At 46.9% G+C, this 16,411-nt stretch overlaps 1 protein-coding gene across 1 annotated transcript in view; it reads right to left on the bottom strand.

Moving 5' to 3' along the window:
• The window catches only part of LOC144176620 (protein ABHD1-like), a 94,098-nt gene that overhangs the window by 25,228 nt on the left and 52,459 nt on the right, over positions 1-16,411 (bottom strand). Inside the window, exon 3 of the mRNA XM_077705223.1 lies at positions 9,165-9,431. Within this exon, the coding sequence (XP_077561349.1) occupies positions 9,165-9,431 (267 nt within the window). The remainder of the gene's footprint in view (positions 1-9,164; positions 9,432-16,411) is intronic.

Genomic DNA, 16,411 nt, shown 5'->3' with positions numbered 1-16,411 from the left:
GCGAATGCGATCACTAGTTTGACACAGCGAGTTAAAGACTTGCAAAGTAGAAATAACACATTAGAAAACCGCAGCCGACAGCAAAATCTTGTGTTTTACGGTGTCGATGACAACAATCGAGTCGAGACTTGGGACCAGTCGGAAAACTTGATCACAACTATTTGTGAAGAAGAACTTCAGATCGATTTGCACTCCATACAGAAGGCCCACCGCGTAGGCCGGTACACTGAAAGTGGGAAAAGACCTATTGTTGTCAATGTCTCCTCGTATAAAGAAAAACGAAGCGTACTAACTAATGCAAAAAAGTTTAAGGGCTCGCCTTACAGCGTCGATCGAGATTATTCTCCCGATACCCGTGACATACGTAAGCGGTTGTGGGAATACACGAAAGCGAAACGGACCGATAAAGACGAAGTAAAGCTTAAGGGTGACCGGATTGTCATCAACGGCCAAGCATTCGTTTGGGATAAGTAAAAAGAAGAAGTTGTGCAAGTGCGCAAACGATGACAAGTTCTTGTCAAAAGCGGTGCCCGTCGCGACCTTGTCGCAATTGTAATCAATTGTAGAAGCCTGGTAAATAAAGTCGAAGAATTTGTCAGTTTAATTCATTCTTTGAAAGATGACATCGTATTTGGCACAGAGTCTTGGTTGAACCCGTCTATTCGCGACAGTGAAGTCTTCCCAGATGATTTTATAGCTTATCGGAAGGACAGGCCTAGCTTAGGCGGGCGAGTCTTTGTACTCGTTCACTGCTCACTTCGTTCATCGCCGCTTGATATTGGGCATGAGAAATTAGAATCAGTTTGGTGCTCCATCAGATTAGAAGATAATTCTTCTTTTGCCGTCGACCACCTGCCTCCGACATTAGTTCATTACAACTTTTACATGAAACTATTTCCGAGATTTCTGGGCAAATCTTTCTTCTTGCTGGAGACTTTAACCTACCAGATATGCTTTGTGATGACGGTACATGCACGTGCAAAACTGGTAGCCGTATTAACAGCGAGGTGAAGAACATCGTTAATGCTTTAGGGCTCTACCAGTATGTGCATCAGCCAACCCGAAATGGCAACGTTCTAGACTTGATGTTTTGTAATGTCCCCACTATTGTAATTTCTGTCGATAACGTTCCGGGTATAAGTGATCACACCGCTGTCGTCGCGAGTATCAAGTTTGAAAAGAACAAGACAAAGAAGAAACCAACAAGGAAGGTATTTCTTTTTGGCAAAGGTGACTACTCAGCGATGTCACAGGCGCTTTCAAATCATCTGCCTGTTTTCGAATGCCTTGCCGAATATTCTACCGCACAAGAATTGTGGTGTGCTTTTAGAAGTAAAGTAATGGAACTTGTAGATATTTACATATCAAGTGTGCATTCACGTGGGATGAAAAGCCGCAAGAAGCCTTGGGTTACCTCAAAGTTATTAAAAATAATTAAAAACAGGCAGCGAGTATACCGTAGCTTCAAAAGAACGAAGACGAAAAAACACTTGGACAGGTTAAGCGCCCTAACGCGTGTATGCAAAGTTATGGCAAAAAACGCGAAGGCGGGCTACTTAAATAGGCTAAACGAAGAAATGAAAACAAATCCCAAAATGTTTTGGCGGTACTTAAAACGTTGCGGGTCGGATGCTACCGGTATTAACAAAATCCAATATAATAATCAAGTGTTCTCGAAAGATATAGACAAGGTGAACTGCCTTAATGAATATTTTCGTTCTGTATTTTCGCCAAAGACTGATGAATACTGTGATATCCCATGTGTATATCCCGTACCCTTAATGCAGCCTATTGAGCTTAGCGTGAACGGCATTCAAGCCTTTCTAAGTAATCTCGATGAAACAAAAGCGAATGTTCCTGACGGCATTACTCTGCGTGTTTACAAGCATTGTGCTTCTCCTGCTTCCATGTATCTTTACTTAATTTACTCGAAGTCTTTATCTACTGGTGTCTTACCAGATGACTGGAAGATGGCACACGTTGTACCGATCCACAAAGGTGGACCCAAAAAGGAAGCTGTCAACTATAGACCGATTTCATTAACATCAATTGCCTGCAGAGTACTTGAGCACATCTTGTACAAGGAAATAATGCGACATATAACACAGCAAAAATTGTTAATAGAAAATCAGCACGGATTCCGTAAAGGGCTATCTTGTACCACGCAGCTCGTTGAATTTTATCACGATTTATCACCTAGTATTGACGAAAGTAGGCAGATTGACTGTATTTTTCTTGATTTCCAAAAAGCTTTTAATTCGGGTTCGCATGCTCTCCTTTTGCAAAAACTTAGTCATTTAATTTAGACCTAAATGTGATAATCTGGAGAGAAAATTCTTTAAAGCATCGTCGCCAATGTGTTGTTTTGAATGGAAAAGCATCCAGTTATGTTGACGTGACATCAGGTGTGCCACAGGGCCCTGTTTTAGGTCCTTTGTTGTTTTTAATTTATATCAATGATATTTCGGTTGGTATCTCATCGTCTATCCGGCTGTTTGCCGATGATTGTATAGTCTACCGGAAAATTAGGAGTGAGCAGGATGCCTTCCAACTTCAAAACGATTTGGTGCGTATTCATGACTGGTGTACAACGTGGAAAATATCTTTCAATTTTAATAAGTGTGTTAATCTTTGTTTTTAAAAGAAGAAAAAGAAGATCGAATATAGATACTGTATAAATGGTGTGACAGTTACCACGAAGACAACTTACAAATACCTGAGTGTTTTCTTTTCTTCTGACTGTTCATGGAATGTACATGTGGATTATGTTGTCGCGAAAGCTGCGAGAGTGTTAAATTTTATTCAGCGTAACTCGCATCAGCGACTTAAAGTATGTGCGTATTTGACGTGTGTACGACCAGTCTTAGAGTACGCTTGCGCTGTTTGGGACCCGGCGAAGGTATCTCTCAGTGATAAGATAGAAAAAATACACAACAGGGCGGCAAGGTTCGTCCTGGTACGGTATCAATGGCGGGAAAGCTGTACCGCTATGAAACAAGAATTGAATTGGGAGCTGCTTTCATCACGTACAAGAAAATTGCGAATAAAGCTTTTATATTCAATATTTAATAATAAAACTGGAATCAACAAGGACATGTATTTACAGACGCCATATTATTTGTCAAATCGAACTGATCATTCCTTTAAACTGGGGGAATACCGTCCCAGGACTGCAATTTTTGCAAATTCATTTTTTTGTCAAAACGATACATGAGTGGAATGGGCTCTAAATTGTACAAGTGTCTGCTGTGAATGAAAACTTGTTTTTTTTCGAACCTGTAACCCCCCTGCTATAACGCCTGCGGGCGCTGCAGGTATATGTTGAATAAAGAATAAAGAAACAAGATTCTTGGATGACAAAGCGACATTAAAATAAGTCGTCCTCCCACGAGTTGTCTGTTTAGTTCCTAGCGCGTTTATAATTTCCGCTCTAGGCTATGTTAGTTTTAGATTAATTAGTTCTATACTTCCATGCTTTTTGCTTTCATGTTTGTTAAGCATATATGTTTATATTTGTTTTACATTTTCACATCCCTTTTAATGTTACTTTTTATGAAGACAGAACAACAAATTGGTAGCGGAGATAGGAATTCTGCCACAATTCCCAGAACATGCTAATAAATTTTTGCATGAAATACTTGATTTTTCTTGTTCATGATATATAATATTGATGTATTTTCGGTTATTAATTGATCTGTTCAGTTAACAGTTATAATTTGACGTAATATTTATGTGTATTGTCAATCAACCGAAGGCCCATCAGCTCCCGTCATTCAGCTTAACTCAAAAGGATTAGCCGAAGGAAGTCAATTCGTCAATTGCCCGAGGCCGTCATCGGTGTCTGTTCTCTGCCGAAGGTGGACGCAGGGTATGCTTTTGCCGCACGTCACCTTGGTGACCTTCGGCTGTCCTGAAACGTGCACTACACTGGAAGCCCCGCTGGCATACGAGATAGGTGACAGCGATTAACGCCGCCTGGTCATGCCTCCCTTCCTGGATTGAGTGCGCACACTCACTCAGCCTAGAAATTACCCACCGGGCGTCAGCGGAAGTGGCAAGAGAGATCCAGGGAAACTCCTACTCTTCAGCTTCCAGCATCCCATCCCACGAACCTCTCAACTGCACTCACACTTGGCTACTACCGCACACAATGAGAAACACTACCCAAGCTTCATCACTCCCTCTCCCGCGCCTACGCCACCTCATGGCGGCAGCTCCAGGCACACACGTTTCCAAACACACACCACACCACCTCTTCTTTCCGAACCAATATTCTAGCAACGGTTTGGCTTGCAAAGGCCCCCATCCCACCTTGTATCACTCTGTACGGAAGCGCCCGCAACCACCCCACGGGCTCACCCCTATACGCATCCCCATCCTGTCCTCTTGGGAGGCTCCTCTGTCCAGCACTAATAGGAACTCCAGTAGCTTGCTTGGCGGCTTTGCGTAGGATGACATCCAGCACCTGTGTGTCCCCTATGTTCTGGAGGAGATAAGGTGTTGCATATATGATCCTGGTCACCAGCAAGCTATTGGAGTTCCTATGAGCGCGTCTACATGCAAACTCTCGAAAATGTGCTTGCATAACTCGGTCAACGAGCTCATTGAGGCCTATCCCGCCAATCGGAAGCAAAGGCTGAGCCAGACGAAAGCGGGTAGACGGATCTAGCAAGAAATCGGCTGGAGGGCGACGATAATTCGAGGACAGAGACCAGCTGCCAAATGAATCGTTGGAAGTAATCAAAACCAAGCCGATACCCAAGACATGAACCCAGCGTACCACGTTGGCAGGCGGGATGCAAGAGCTCGAGCTCTCAACAGGCTTCTGGCAAAAGAGGAAGCGGCTGTTTTCACGGACGCCTCCATGAATAACGGCACGAACCGGTCAATAGCAACGCTGACGGCCACGCAAGCGCTGGTGACGTGTGCATCCGCTGTAGTTACGAACATTGAAGAGACAGAGAAACTGGCGATTGCTCTGGCCCTTAACTTAGGGGAGAAGACCAAAGTGGTCGCGGATTCCCAGGAAGCCTACAAAGGCTTCCAGTATGGCTGGGTGTCCCGGTTGGCCCTCCGAGTGCTCAAGGAGAAAAAACCTCCGAACGAAACAGTAGAACTAGAGTCGGTACCGGCCCAATCTGCGGTCGAGGGTGACGAGTTTGCCCACCAGCAGGCCCGAGCACTGACCTACCGGGCCACGTTCGCAGTAGAGGAGAAAAACCAACCATTGCTTGCCTACAGGGACATTTTTTATTACAGTCATATCGACAACAGGCGCGGAAAGACGTAGACTAAGAAAGAAATACACAGGACGACGCGCTACTAGCTGTGCGTGAGTAAATCTTCAGTCAGTCTGCAAGAAGCAGAGTTGGCGTTCTTGGAACGACACGTGCGATAATAGCATTTCATGGGTTGCACTTTTATGCCTGGGGAAACTTTTATTTGATAATCTATGTATAGGTCTTACTCAGTGAGTTATGTATAAGCTTTAATCAGTGAATTATGTCGGTTGGTCGCCCTATATATTTCTGTTTCCTAATAAATGTTGCCAGTTGCTAGTAGCGCGTCGTCCTGTGTATTTCTTTCTTAGTCTACGTCTTTCCGCGCCTGTTGTCGATATGAATCAGCACCAACTCGCCCAACTTGCCATTTTATTACAGGCCCGACAAGCGGAAGCTCCCAGCAGCACACAGAGAAATCAAGAAGCAACAGCCAACATAACACTGGCAAATCCAGACATAGTCCTTTCTGCACCATCGTCTACTCAACCGCAGGTTCTCAAACCAATTTGAAGAAGTTTGCCCAATTTGTAAAAAAGGAGACACTCTCCAGCACATGATACGAGGGTGTAAGTTGAACCCGAAGCACATCCCTCCTTACCTGAGCCTCGCCCCACCAACCCCACCCTACCCTTTAACGGGAGATGGAGGATCTTGCTGACCAGCCCCGCCCTGGAGGATCAGCTACGGCTGGTCACCAGGGGCCAGGTGGCGAGAGCAGCATATAGATTCCCGTCAATAGGAAACCACCTGCGTCTATTTTGGAGTTCACAATTAGCCCTCCTGTCATAAAGTTTATTCCTTCTTTCTGTCCCGCAAGATCAGCAACGGCTAATCGAGCGGGCCGGCCTGATAGCGTCCGCCATTGGAGTTCGGAACTGAGGACCCCAGTCATCTAGGCGGCTCTTCCACCAACGAATGAGGAGAATAAATGTTTTCACCACCACCACCAGTACCGCCCGTTGCATCTAGCTATCGAGCAAGCGTACAAGAAAAAATCGTTGTCTAGCGATGATCAGGACCTGCTGAGCAATAGGAGCGCAGAATACACAGACACTTTTCGAACGCGAACTCGCAGTATACCGGACTGGCAATATTCGCCTACTAGGGAGTATACTCCCGCAGAGGTGAAACTTGTGCTGTACGACCAGAACTACGAACGTGATCCCAGCACCCTGGTGACAGGTCGAACAACATTGAAGAAAATGCTGTGCTATTTTGTATTGCAACCGCCTGGCTTAGATCGCAAGACCTGCACCAGAGTGTGAGCTATTTGTGCTTGATATCTACGGGTACCGGATACACGCATTGAAACTGTGCCGCAGCGCCGAAGTGTCCAACACGCTTCGGCAGCCGCGCATCAGCGGTTGTGACCTTTAATACCGGAGGCGAACGTTTCGGGCGCCAGAGGATGGTAAACCTCCCTCTGTGTATTCGTAAGTCCCCCTGACCATCGTGTATAAAATACCCGGGCCATTAAATCTGTCATCCCCTTTACGAGCCACCGTGGCCCCGGCCTCCTTTCAATCTTCCTTTCGGCGCTACCCTACCATTCTTTACTATGGTAATCCAGAAACTATTGCGTGAACGCGTCATGAAGTACTTTCAAAAATTTACCCTTCTGTTTCCGGGTTAATTTTTCCACTGACCCCGCTAACTTTCATGAGAAAGATGAAACATTACATTTAGAACGTGTGCTCGGCCGTGGCATTATCGATTTTGCTCACGTATTCGATACAAACAACTATACTAGGCTTTTTCGCATTTACACCTACCGTCCTGCAACATATCAATATGTTCAGCGAGGATCCATTTCAAGCAGTCTCCTCTTTATTTTGCAGGTGAATTACTTGTCTATTTATCTCAACAATGGCGTTTGTATTCTCCAAGCTGATCATAAGACTATATTTGGTGGTGCCAAGAACGCTAAAAATTCAAACCGATTTAAAAAGGACATCACAAGCGTCTTATCTCGGTGTAATGATAATGCGGGGCAAATAAGCAGCACAAAAACATGCGTCATGACTTTGCGTGCCCATCTCAAAGAAACGTTTTCAGTCCGACATTTCTGTTTAGATAGCCCCAAAATGTATTAAACAATATGGCAGCATCTTTATACATTTGCTTCGCTCGCTTCTTCTCGGGCACCAGTCCGATACATTCATCGGGCATCAGCCTACATCCAAGGTTAAAAACCGGTTTTGGTTAACGTGTAGTAATTAAATGTCGACAAGATTTTCACTAGCATGTTTTACGGTCACTGTATTACGCTTTCACCAGAGCCCCCTTACGTACGAAACACACACGTCATGCCTTCATCACTTACAAAATCAAGAAAGGCTGATTGCATTCAGTCTTAACATGGCTTCACCCTAATAATCTGAAGATCGTTGTGAAGAAGCAATCTGAGGATCCAATCTTAAAATTCCTCTGGCAATGATCCGTTAGAGCTCAAACTTTGTCTTTAAATTTATCATTTTCAAAATTAAGGTAATATGATTACTGATATACCTACCTCACAATTACAAAACCATAACGATACAAGCTTCTCGAAGCAAAATATGCAAACTTGTGGCAAGCGAATAACTCTTTCGGAGCAATTGCCCACAAGCGTCAAATTCTTTCCTTGTGAACACTTAGTTCATAATCAATAACAATGAACTTAAATAAATGCACTTAAATAAAAGTTATAAATGATCTTTATCGGCAAAGAACATTGTTTCGCGTTTTCTATTATGGACTATGTATCACAGTGCAATGCTTAACTCGTATTATTCATTGTTTTGCAATCATCAACGTGCAATCATTAACGCGTTGAGTTTATACAGTCAAACCCGTTTATAGCGAACCGCAATATGCACCGCGATTAGTTCGATATATCCACTAGTTCGATATAGCCGAACCCGCCTATAACGAGCTAATTGTTACGAGTTCGCAATCCGCGAGAGCCCCCCGCCCCCTCCCTAACTCCGTCATCCGCGTATGCAGAAACGAACACAGTGCAGTAGTCATTACCATACCAAAATAATCTATTTATTGGAAGTAATAAAGCTACTTTCCAGCTTAACTGCCCACGTTGCAAAAAAAAAAAAACGGTGATTGTTGTTTTCACTTTTGTTTTGGCAGCTTCAACTAGCATAGCATTCTCCACACGAAACATTGTTGGCATCAGTTCGAGTCCGCGTCCTCAAAAATCCAAGAAGCATTGGCGCAGCACATCGACTGCCGAAAGCGCTTTATTATAAGCGTCGGACGGATTTCACTCGCGACATCACCGGGAACGTTGGCGAGCTCTTCCCACCGTTCACCGATGCTGCTGTCTTGGTCCGGACTCGCTGACTGGGCGGGTTCCGTCGCGAGTCCCGCGCATCGGAAACAGTTACGGAAAATATTGGGCGTTACGTCGCTCCGTGAGAGGCGCAACGTCTCAGTCGCGGCTCTTGCTCCGTGGTCGCGGCCAATCCACATCTCAATCGCCGCTCGAGATCATGCATTTCGGCAGCCATTGTAGGCGCCCAGAGTTCGATATATCGGATGTGAACTTCGTTATAAGGAATATGTTTCTCATGTATTTCCGTAACTGAATTATTTTTGTTCGATATATAGCATAATTCGCTCTATCCGGGTTCGTTATAGCCGGGTTCGACTGTATCTCTGCAAAGGATGTGTTATCGATATTTAGTTTTTTTGTTTAATTTTTCTTTGCAAATAGGGTTTCACTCATCGTTAACACTACTGACTGTGCTTTGCTTTCCTTGGCTCAGGAGGTCTTCACGGCAGATTGTACTACTCTGTGCCCTCCTTCAGTGCTAAAATTGCCATAGTTTTCTCCGTCCGAATATGCCCAAATTTTAACCTGAAAACCTGAAGCCGGAAGACACTCACAGCTGATCTTAGAACCTCCTGGTTTTCTTTGAGGCAATGGACGAGCTGGCGGGTATAGGAGACGTTGAGAATCAAGTTGGAGTTCCACGTTTCGAGGGCGCGCGTTGCGACGCCCGGCTGGAACGTGGGCGACACCGCCAGCCCCACGTCGAGCTCGGCTTGCGCACCCCACTGGGACAGGTAGAGCGACACGAGCAGGCCGCCCATGGACACGCCGATACCGACCACGCAATCGTCGGGGTAGTGCTTACGAACCTCGGACACCACCTGCGACGAATTCCAGTCAGGTGCCAAAAGTAGTGGAAGCGGCATATGGAGTCTTACACAATCAGCTAAACACATATTTGTGGCTCAATGACACAAAAGGTGTCACTGAGATAATTAGACATCGCGGTGATTATTGTTTAGGGACGTACACCAAAGAGCAGAAGTTTATGGACCACGAAATTAGCAATTTTGAGCTATTTCTCTGCCGCACGGCAGCCCGGAGTACTATGTGCGGTAGTCTTCATTAGTTCAGTACTATACGACACTTCACATCCATTCGGCACTTTGTCGGGCTGCTACAGGAAGAGAAATAACCTAAAACTGCCATTTCCCTGGTCCGTGAACTTTTGATACTCGCTGTACATGTCCTTTTGCCGACTTCCTCCCAGGACGTTCGTTTTGTTCCCGAATTTCGATTTAAAGGCGTTAGAAATTGGTCTGTGCCTGGAGTGCTATCCGACGGGACTGTAAGTACCCCACTAAAACGACGTCGACCGGAGTTTCGCAAATAAATGCCGCGTCTGGCACTATTTCGCTCTCTCTGAGGTAACGTAACGTAACCTAACCTAACGCAACATACCGAACATGAAGCAATCATTTGAAACACAAAAAACTAACCCAAGCCATGACAATTCAAATTGAAACTAAAGATGAAAAATAATAAAGGAGGTCAGAGCTTGACTCTAACTACAGCCGTTATCAGGCAGCTAAGACGGCACCTCAACACAACAAGGGCCCATGGGAATAGAATCATCTTAAGTATTCCAATGTGTTTGGACGATACTCTAGCCATGGCTGCAGCGCTGAGCTTAGGCAAAGCGCCGTCGGATGGCACTCTAGATACTGAGGCGTTACGCTGCTGAGCACGAGGTCACGAATGCAATTCCCAGCCGCGGCGGGCGCTTTTCTAATGGAGGCGAAACGCAAAAACGCCCGTGTGTACGAGATTTCGGCGCACGTTAGATCCCAAGGTGGTCAAAATTATCCCGGAGCCCTGCCGTTTACCGCGCCGACGCCTGCAGTGTATTGGCGCTGAAAAACCCTACAATCAGATCAATCACTCTACATATTGCGTAAAACTTATAGAAGACATCTTGAAGAAAAGCCGTGAAACCGTTTCCCCTACCAACGGGCAAAGCAAGATACCGGTTTGTTTAACCGAAAGGATTGTGCCTTTAGAACAACACTGATGCCGATTCTAACACCAACTTCACTAAAATAAGCTACATAATGAGCAAAAGAGACAATTAGCGGGCGACGTATCAGCTACTTCAGGCTGCAGAGTTATGACGAATTATGGTCGGATTGTGCGACTGGCTAAACCCACGAAAATCAAACCCAAATGAACAGAGACTCTGGTCATGAAAAACAAGCTGTTTGCGGTCGAAATTCAGTGCGTATTTTTTTTTTTCTAGCAGTATGGAAGCTGTGGTAAACAGCTGAAGGTCTGAACGAATGCGGAAAAACATACGCTGCTGCCCCGAAACGAATGGAACGCATGGCGAGATCTCAAACCCCACCGTCAGAAGTGGACAGATTTTGACACGACGCCAGCCGACTGGCATCAGCGGCACAACCACTTACGTTGGACTATTTGTACACTCATACTCATTGTTGTTAAAAACGATTGCTGTACACTGCACAGTGAAAACTGCCTTCAGCTTAGCTCAGCTAACCCTGGATATACAAAGCGAAAGCTTGGGTTTACCTGGTTAAGTCTTGCTTTCACTTGGTTAAACTTTGATTTAGCCTTTATTATTATACTAACGTATACACTCATCGTTCAGCCAGTTATGTGCGCGGTCCCTACGTCGGTGGCTAGAGAAGACTGATTAGGCTTGGGTAGACGCGAATCGCTTTCATCCATGGCGAGGGCGGAGAGGGAAAGGCGAGGGCGGCGTAACTCAACCAGGCGCGCTGCGAGTCACGTGGTCAGGCGGCTACCCACCTGCGCACAGCGCACCCGCCAATCCGGTGGCGGCGCTCAGCGCACGCCGCTGGGCGGAGCTCGGTGCGGCAAGTCACGTGTACAGTTTTTGCAACCTTTGCAAGTGCTCCAAAGTATTGTATCACATCACTTTACGTTGTCATGGCATGAAAGTACAATGGACTCTCGTTAAACGGAATCTCGGGGGACCGGGAAAATATGCTGCATTTATCAGGACTTTCGTTTAGAGACAGAATAGTTTCAGCATCGTACAATCTTATTCACGCCGCTCGGGGACGGCGTATTTCGTCGGAAGCGCCGTTTTTGTGAAGCGACCACTCTCGAAGTCGTTGATTACCTCCATCTTCCTGGACAATGCAAGCGCATGGTGCGGTCGTTTCTGCGCTGCGGCCGTTACTGGATTCGCATGCATACGGCCGTTACTGGAATGTCGCATACGACACCGCACAAAGTCAGAAACCGCCGCACTAAGTCGGAGATACCGCACCAAGTAAGAGAAAATCAGAAGCCTCCGGAGTTAGAAACCGGAAAATATCTGGGACGAGAGGGGAAGAACAGTGATGCGTTCCGCAATCGCGCTGCGCTTGCCCAAACAGTTGCGGTTTCGAGTTTGTTTTCGGTTCCGTTTATGCGGTTGTCGGAAAGTTTGAGTTCCGAATAACGATTTTTTTTTTACATTGCCTTAATACAAAACCAACCAATTGCCAAGCGTTTGTTCCATCTGAAGGTTAGTTCGGTTTAACCGATTTTGGTTTATCCAGATTCCACTGTATGCTGACAAGCACTATGGGCCGCAAAAAAGTTAGGTTGAGTTCCAAAGAACCTACTGTGTGCATAGGCGCGTGCTGGTTTTATACAAGGCTTGGAGCCAGTATGATAACTTATTGAGCAAAACGACAGCAATTGAGAACTATATAACTAACGTTGTCGGTTGAAGCGCGGAGGCTGTGCTGGTATACAGGGCACGGCGCCGTAAGCGCTTTATCCACAAAGTTATCGTCGTTGCAACCTCATCTGGTATTCTAGGTGTAAACCAAATCATAAATAGTTAAGAATGACGCGCCCATTTTCCATCACTGCTTTTATGCCCTTATAAAAAGTCAGTACGGAGTGTATAATTTCAGTAGGGACAGGAGCTAGGGTTATTCGTTATTCATAATTTCTTAAGGTGCGCCCCAAGAGCCTGTTTCTGCCATATCACACATGTGCGCGCACACCCTCGCGGGCGCGCACACGCACGCACGCACGCATACATCTACACTCACGCACGCACACACGCACACACACGCACGCACGCACGCACGCACACGCACGCATGGTGGTCGCGTGTACGTTAAAATACCGTAACACTATGTTGGTTCAGACCTGGAGGGATATTTGGAGTACATTTCCCACAGCCATATCTTCCCAATATATTCAGACATGGGTTGAAGGAATCTGGTTATACTGAAAGAAAGTGCACTCGAGAGGAGAAGGCGAGAAAACTTTATATAACAGTAAAATTGAGCTAGCTAGTGGGCGGGGTCCTAAGTCCAGGACAAAACAGCAATGGTAATTTTCTTCAATACATTTAAACAGTGTAAAGGAGATATTCGGCGTTCCGGTAGAAGGCTGGACTTGTTTATTCACGAACGAGGCGTCGATGCAGACGGGGTGAGCCGAAACGACCAGCTTCTCGCGAGACTGACCCTGAGCGAGCGCGTCCTCTTCCTCAAGCGGCATCCGGCGCAGCATATCCACGTAGGGGGATTTGCCCGTTGTGGCTGATGCTCATCACAGTTCTCATGGGCGCAACATGCTTACTACAATACCCCCGGCGGAAAGAGGAGCCATCCTGGCGACCTACGGGGAACACAAGACGAGCGGGTCGTAGTATGGCTTCAGCCTCTGGACGTGAACCGTCTCGCGATCACGACGTCGGCGGTCCGAGGTGGACGTTACGGGTTCAACAACATAGTTCACAGGTGATGTTTGTTCCAGTACTCGGTAAGGCCCTTGGTATTGAGAAAGAAATTTCGACGAAAGACCGGGAGCCGGGCACGGTACTGAAACATTACCAGTGATCCTTTCGTAAATGTTGGAGCTGTAATGGAGTCATCGTGACGCGCCTTTTGGCGTTGCTGCTCTTCCGATGTAAATCGTCGGGCTAACTGGCGACATTCCTCGGCGTGTCGAGCGATATCAGACAGTGGGGCGTACTCGGAGGCGTCAGGTCGGTACGGAAGTACTGTATCCAGCATGCAGGAGGGCTCACGACCATAGAGCAAAAAGAACGGCGAGAATCCTGTGGTCGCCTGCGTGGCCGTATTATAAGCATACGTCACGAAAGGAAGAACGAGGTCCCAGTTAGAGTGGTCCGAGGAGACGTACATGGCGATCATATCGCCAAGTGTGCGGTTAAACCTTTCCGTCAGGCCATTAGTCTGGGGGTGGTAGGACGTGCTCTTACGGTGGACCACGTGGCACTCGGCTAGAAGGGCCTCCACGACTTCGGATAGAAAGACGCGGCCTCTGTCGCTCAGTAGTTCGCGAGGAGCACCATGCCGAAGAACAAAACGGCGTAGAAGGAAAGTCGCAACGTCCCGAGCCGAGGCGGCCGGTAGCGCAGCTGTTTCGGCATACCGAGTTAAGTGATCAATGGCGACGATGATCCAGCGGTTACCGGCGGCTGTGCTTGGGAGTGGGCCGTAGAAATCGATGCCTACCCGGTCGAAAGGCCGCGCCGGGCAGGGCAGCGGCTGGAGTGGGCCACTGACGTGCTGCGGTGGAGACTTGCGACGTTGGCAGTCTGGGCAAGACCGAACAAACTTGGCGACAAAGGTATACATCCCGCGCCAGTAGTAGCGGAGTCGGAGTCGCTCGTAGGTTTTGAGTATTCCAGCGTGAGCACTTTGCGCATCGGTGTGAAACGTAGTACAAACGTCCTTGCGCAAGTGGCGAGGAATCACTAGTAGCCATTTTCGACCTTCGGGGAAGTAGTTCCGGCGATATAGGAGCTGGTCACGAATAGAGCAGTGGGCAGCCTGGCGGCGCAGCGATCGCGGCACAGGAGCTGCCCGTGAGTGCGACAAATATTCGAGGATCGAAGAGACCCAAGGGTCTTTGCGCTGCTCAGCAACCATGTCCGTCATGGCGAGAGAGGTCAGGCTGTGGTCTGCCGCGACCAAGCTATCTATATCCGACGCAAGCGGGGATCGAGAAAGAGCGTCGGCGTCGGTATGCTTCCGTCCGGATCGGTACACAACACGGATATCGTACTCTTGAAGGCGGAGTGCCCAGCGGCCAAGACGGCCGGCGGGATCCTTCAGCGACGATAACCAACACAGAGCATGGTGATCCGTTACGACGTCGAAAGGGCGACCGTACAGGTAAGGACGAAATTTGCTGATTGCCCATACAATAGCAAAACATTCTTTCTCTGTTACGGAGTAGTTGACTTCGGCCTTCGTCAGTGTACGGCTCGCGTAACTCACCACGTATTCGTCAAATCCGTCCTTTCGTTGAGCGAGCACAGCACCCAAGCCAACACCACTGGCATCAGTGTGGATCTCAGTGGGCGCGTTCGGGTCAAAGTGCCGCAGTATCGGTGGTGACGTAAGGACCCGACGTAACATTAAGAAAGCGCTCTCACACTCGGGGGACTATTCGGCAATGTTTTTACTGCCGCCGAGAAGCTGTGTGAGAGGCGCAATGATGGAGGCAAAGTTTCGTACAACAGTAATTTTCTTAACTTCCTAGGGAACGGCATCCCGAGTAGGCCAGGATTTGTTCTTTACCCTTGAATGGGTTGGAAAACAGTAAAGACCATGCTTAGACATATTCCTTGGTTCCAATTGTTCTTATACTGATAATTTACTGTATAACAAGACTAGAATAAATAAACTGTATAAATAGTATAAAATAATGTGAAGTATAAAATAATATAAAGTATAAAAGAGTAAAAAGTATGTATTCTGGTTAACCGGCACGTATACTATTTGTTGCTTTTGTTAGCGAGTGTATCAAGCCTTCAACACCGTAATGATATCTGAACCGTTCGGGTTGAGAGTCAGTTCTTTATAATAACGATGGTTACGATATACATTCGGGGCACCAAAGCCTCCTTCGAGTACTCTGGACAACGTTGTCTGCGCTGTTTCGTGGTGGCGTATAGCATAAACCTTCTCATTGTGTTTCCATGTGAATAAATAACGCACTCAATGGAAGTGCACCTTCTTTCACGCAGCCATAACGTAATCTAATTTGTGAACAAAAGAATATATGCCATAGAGCCCCCCAAAAATATCCTCACGAACTTTGTGAGCCTCCCAAACAGCCCCAAACCTCCTGATTAAACATTTGTGATGGTGCAGAAAAAAATAAAGCATTGCGCACGGAAGAAAACATTCACTTGATACAGGGCAGCACCAATGAAAGAAATAGAAGACAGCCGCCTTATTTCCTGCTGTGCGAAGTGCGTGTAGGGGCCCGTTACTTCCGGCAGAACATTGCAAACTGTAGAGTCGTTGTAAGAGCATCTCAAAATTACTTTAAGGATGCCTACGTATTTCGAATACTTATCGAGTAGTTGTGAGCACTGAACCCCGCAAAGAAGCTAGAAAGGACGAGTTGCATACGGCCTTCTGACCGATGCTCTGAATGAAATTGTTCTCTCTCTCTCCTCGTGTGCTGCAAACGTGTGCGGGACACAGCTTGGAATTATTCAGAGGTGTCAGAAGCTGGCAAAATATCTGAATTACCCGAAGTACTCTTTTTATTGCACAAAAGCAACAAAGCGGGCAAGTTCTAGCGCAGGCACTGCTGCCCCTACCAAGAGGAGTGTAGCAGATGAGAGCGGCGCGAGCGCCTAAGCTGCCGCCAGGAGCCAGGGCCACCACTTAAAAATCTCACCGCCAATAACCGTTGTGATAACAGTTGTAAAAGATTGGCCGGCCGTGGCGAGGAGGAGCCCCGGAGCGGCGCCGAGTAAATCGGCTTCAGTAAGAACTGGCGAAGCTTGCACTAAGTCGCGCAATTCTTGAACCATACCGAA

This window comes from Haemaphysalis longicornis, unplaced genomic scaffold, assembly GCF_048455015.1.
Source record: "Haemaphysalis longicornis isolate Haplotype H1 unplaced genomic scaffold, Haemaphysalis longicornis Haplotype H1 scaffold_1, whole genome shotgun sequence".
In the NCBI taxonomy this organism is placed as follows: Eukaryota; Metazoa; Arthropoda; class Arachnida; order Ixodida; family Ixodidae; genus Haemaphysalis; species Haemaphysalis longicornis.
This window is presented reverse-complemented; position numbering and strand designations above follow the sequence as displayed.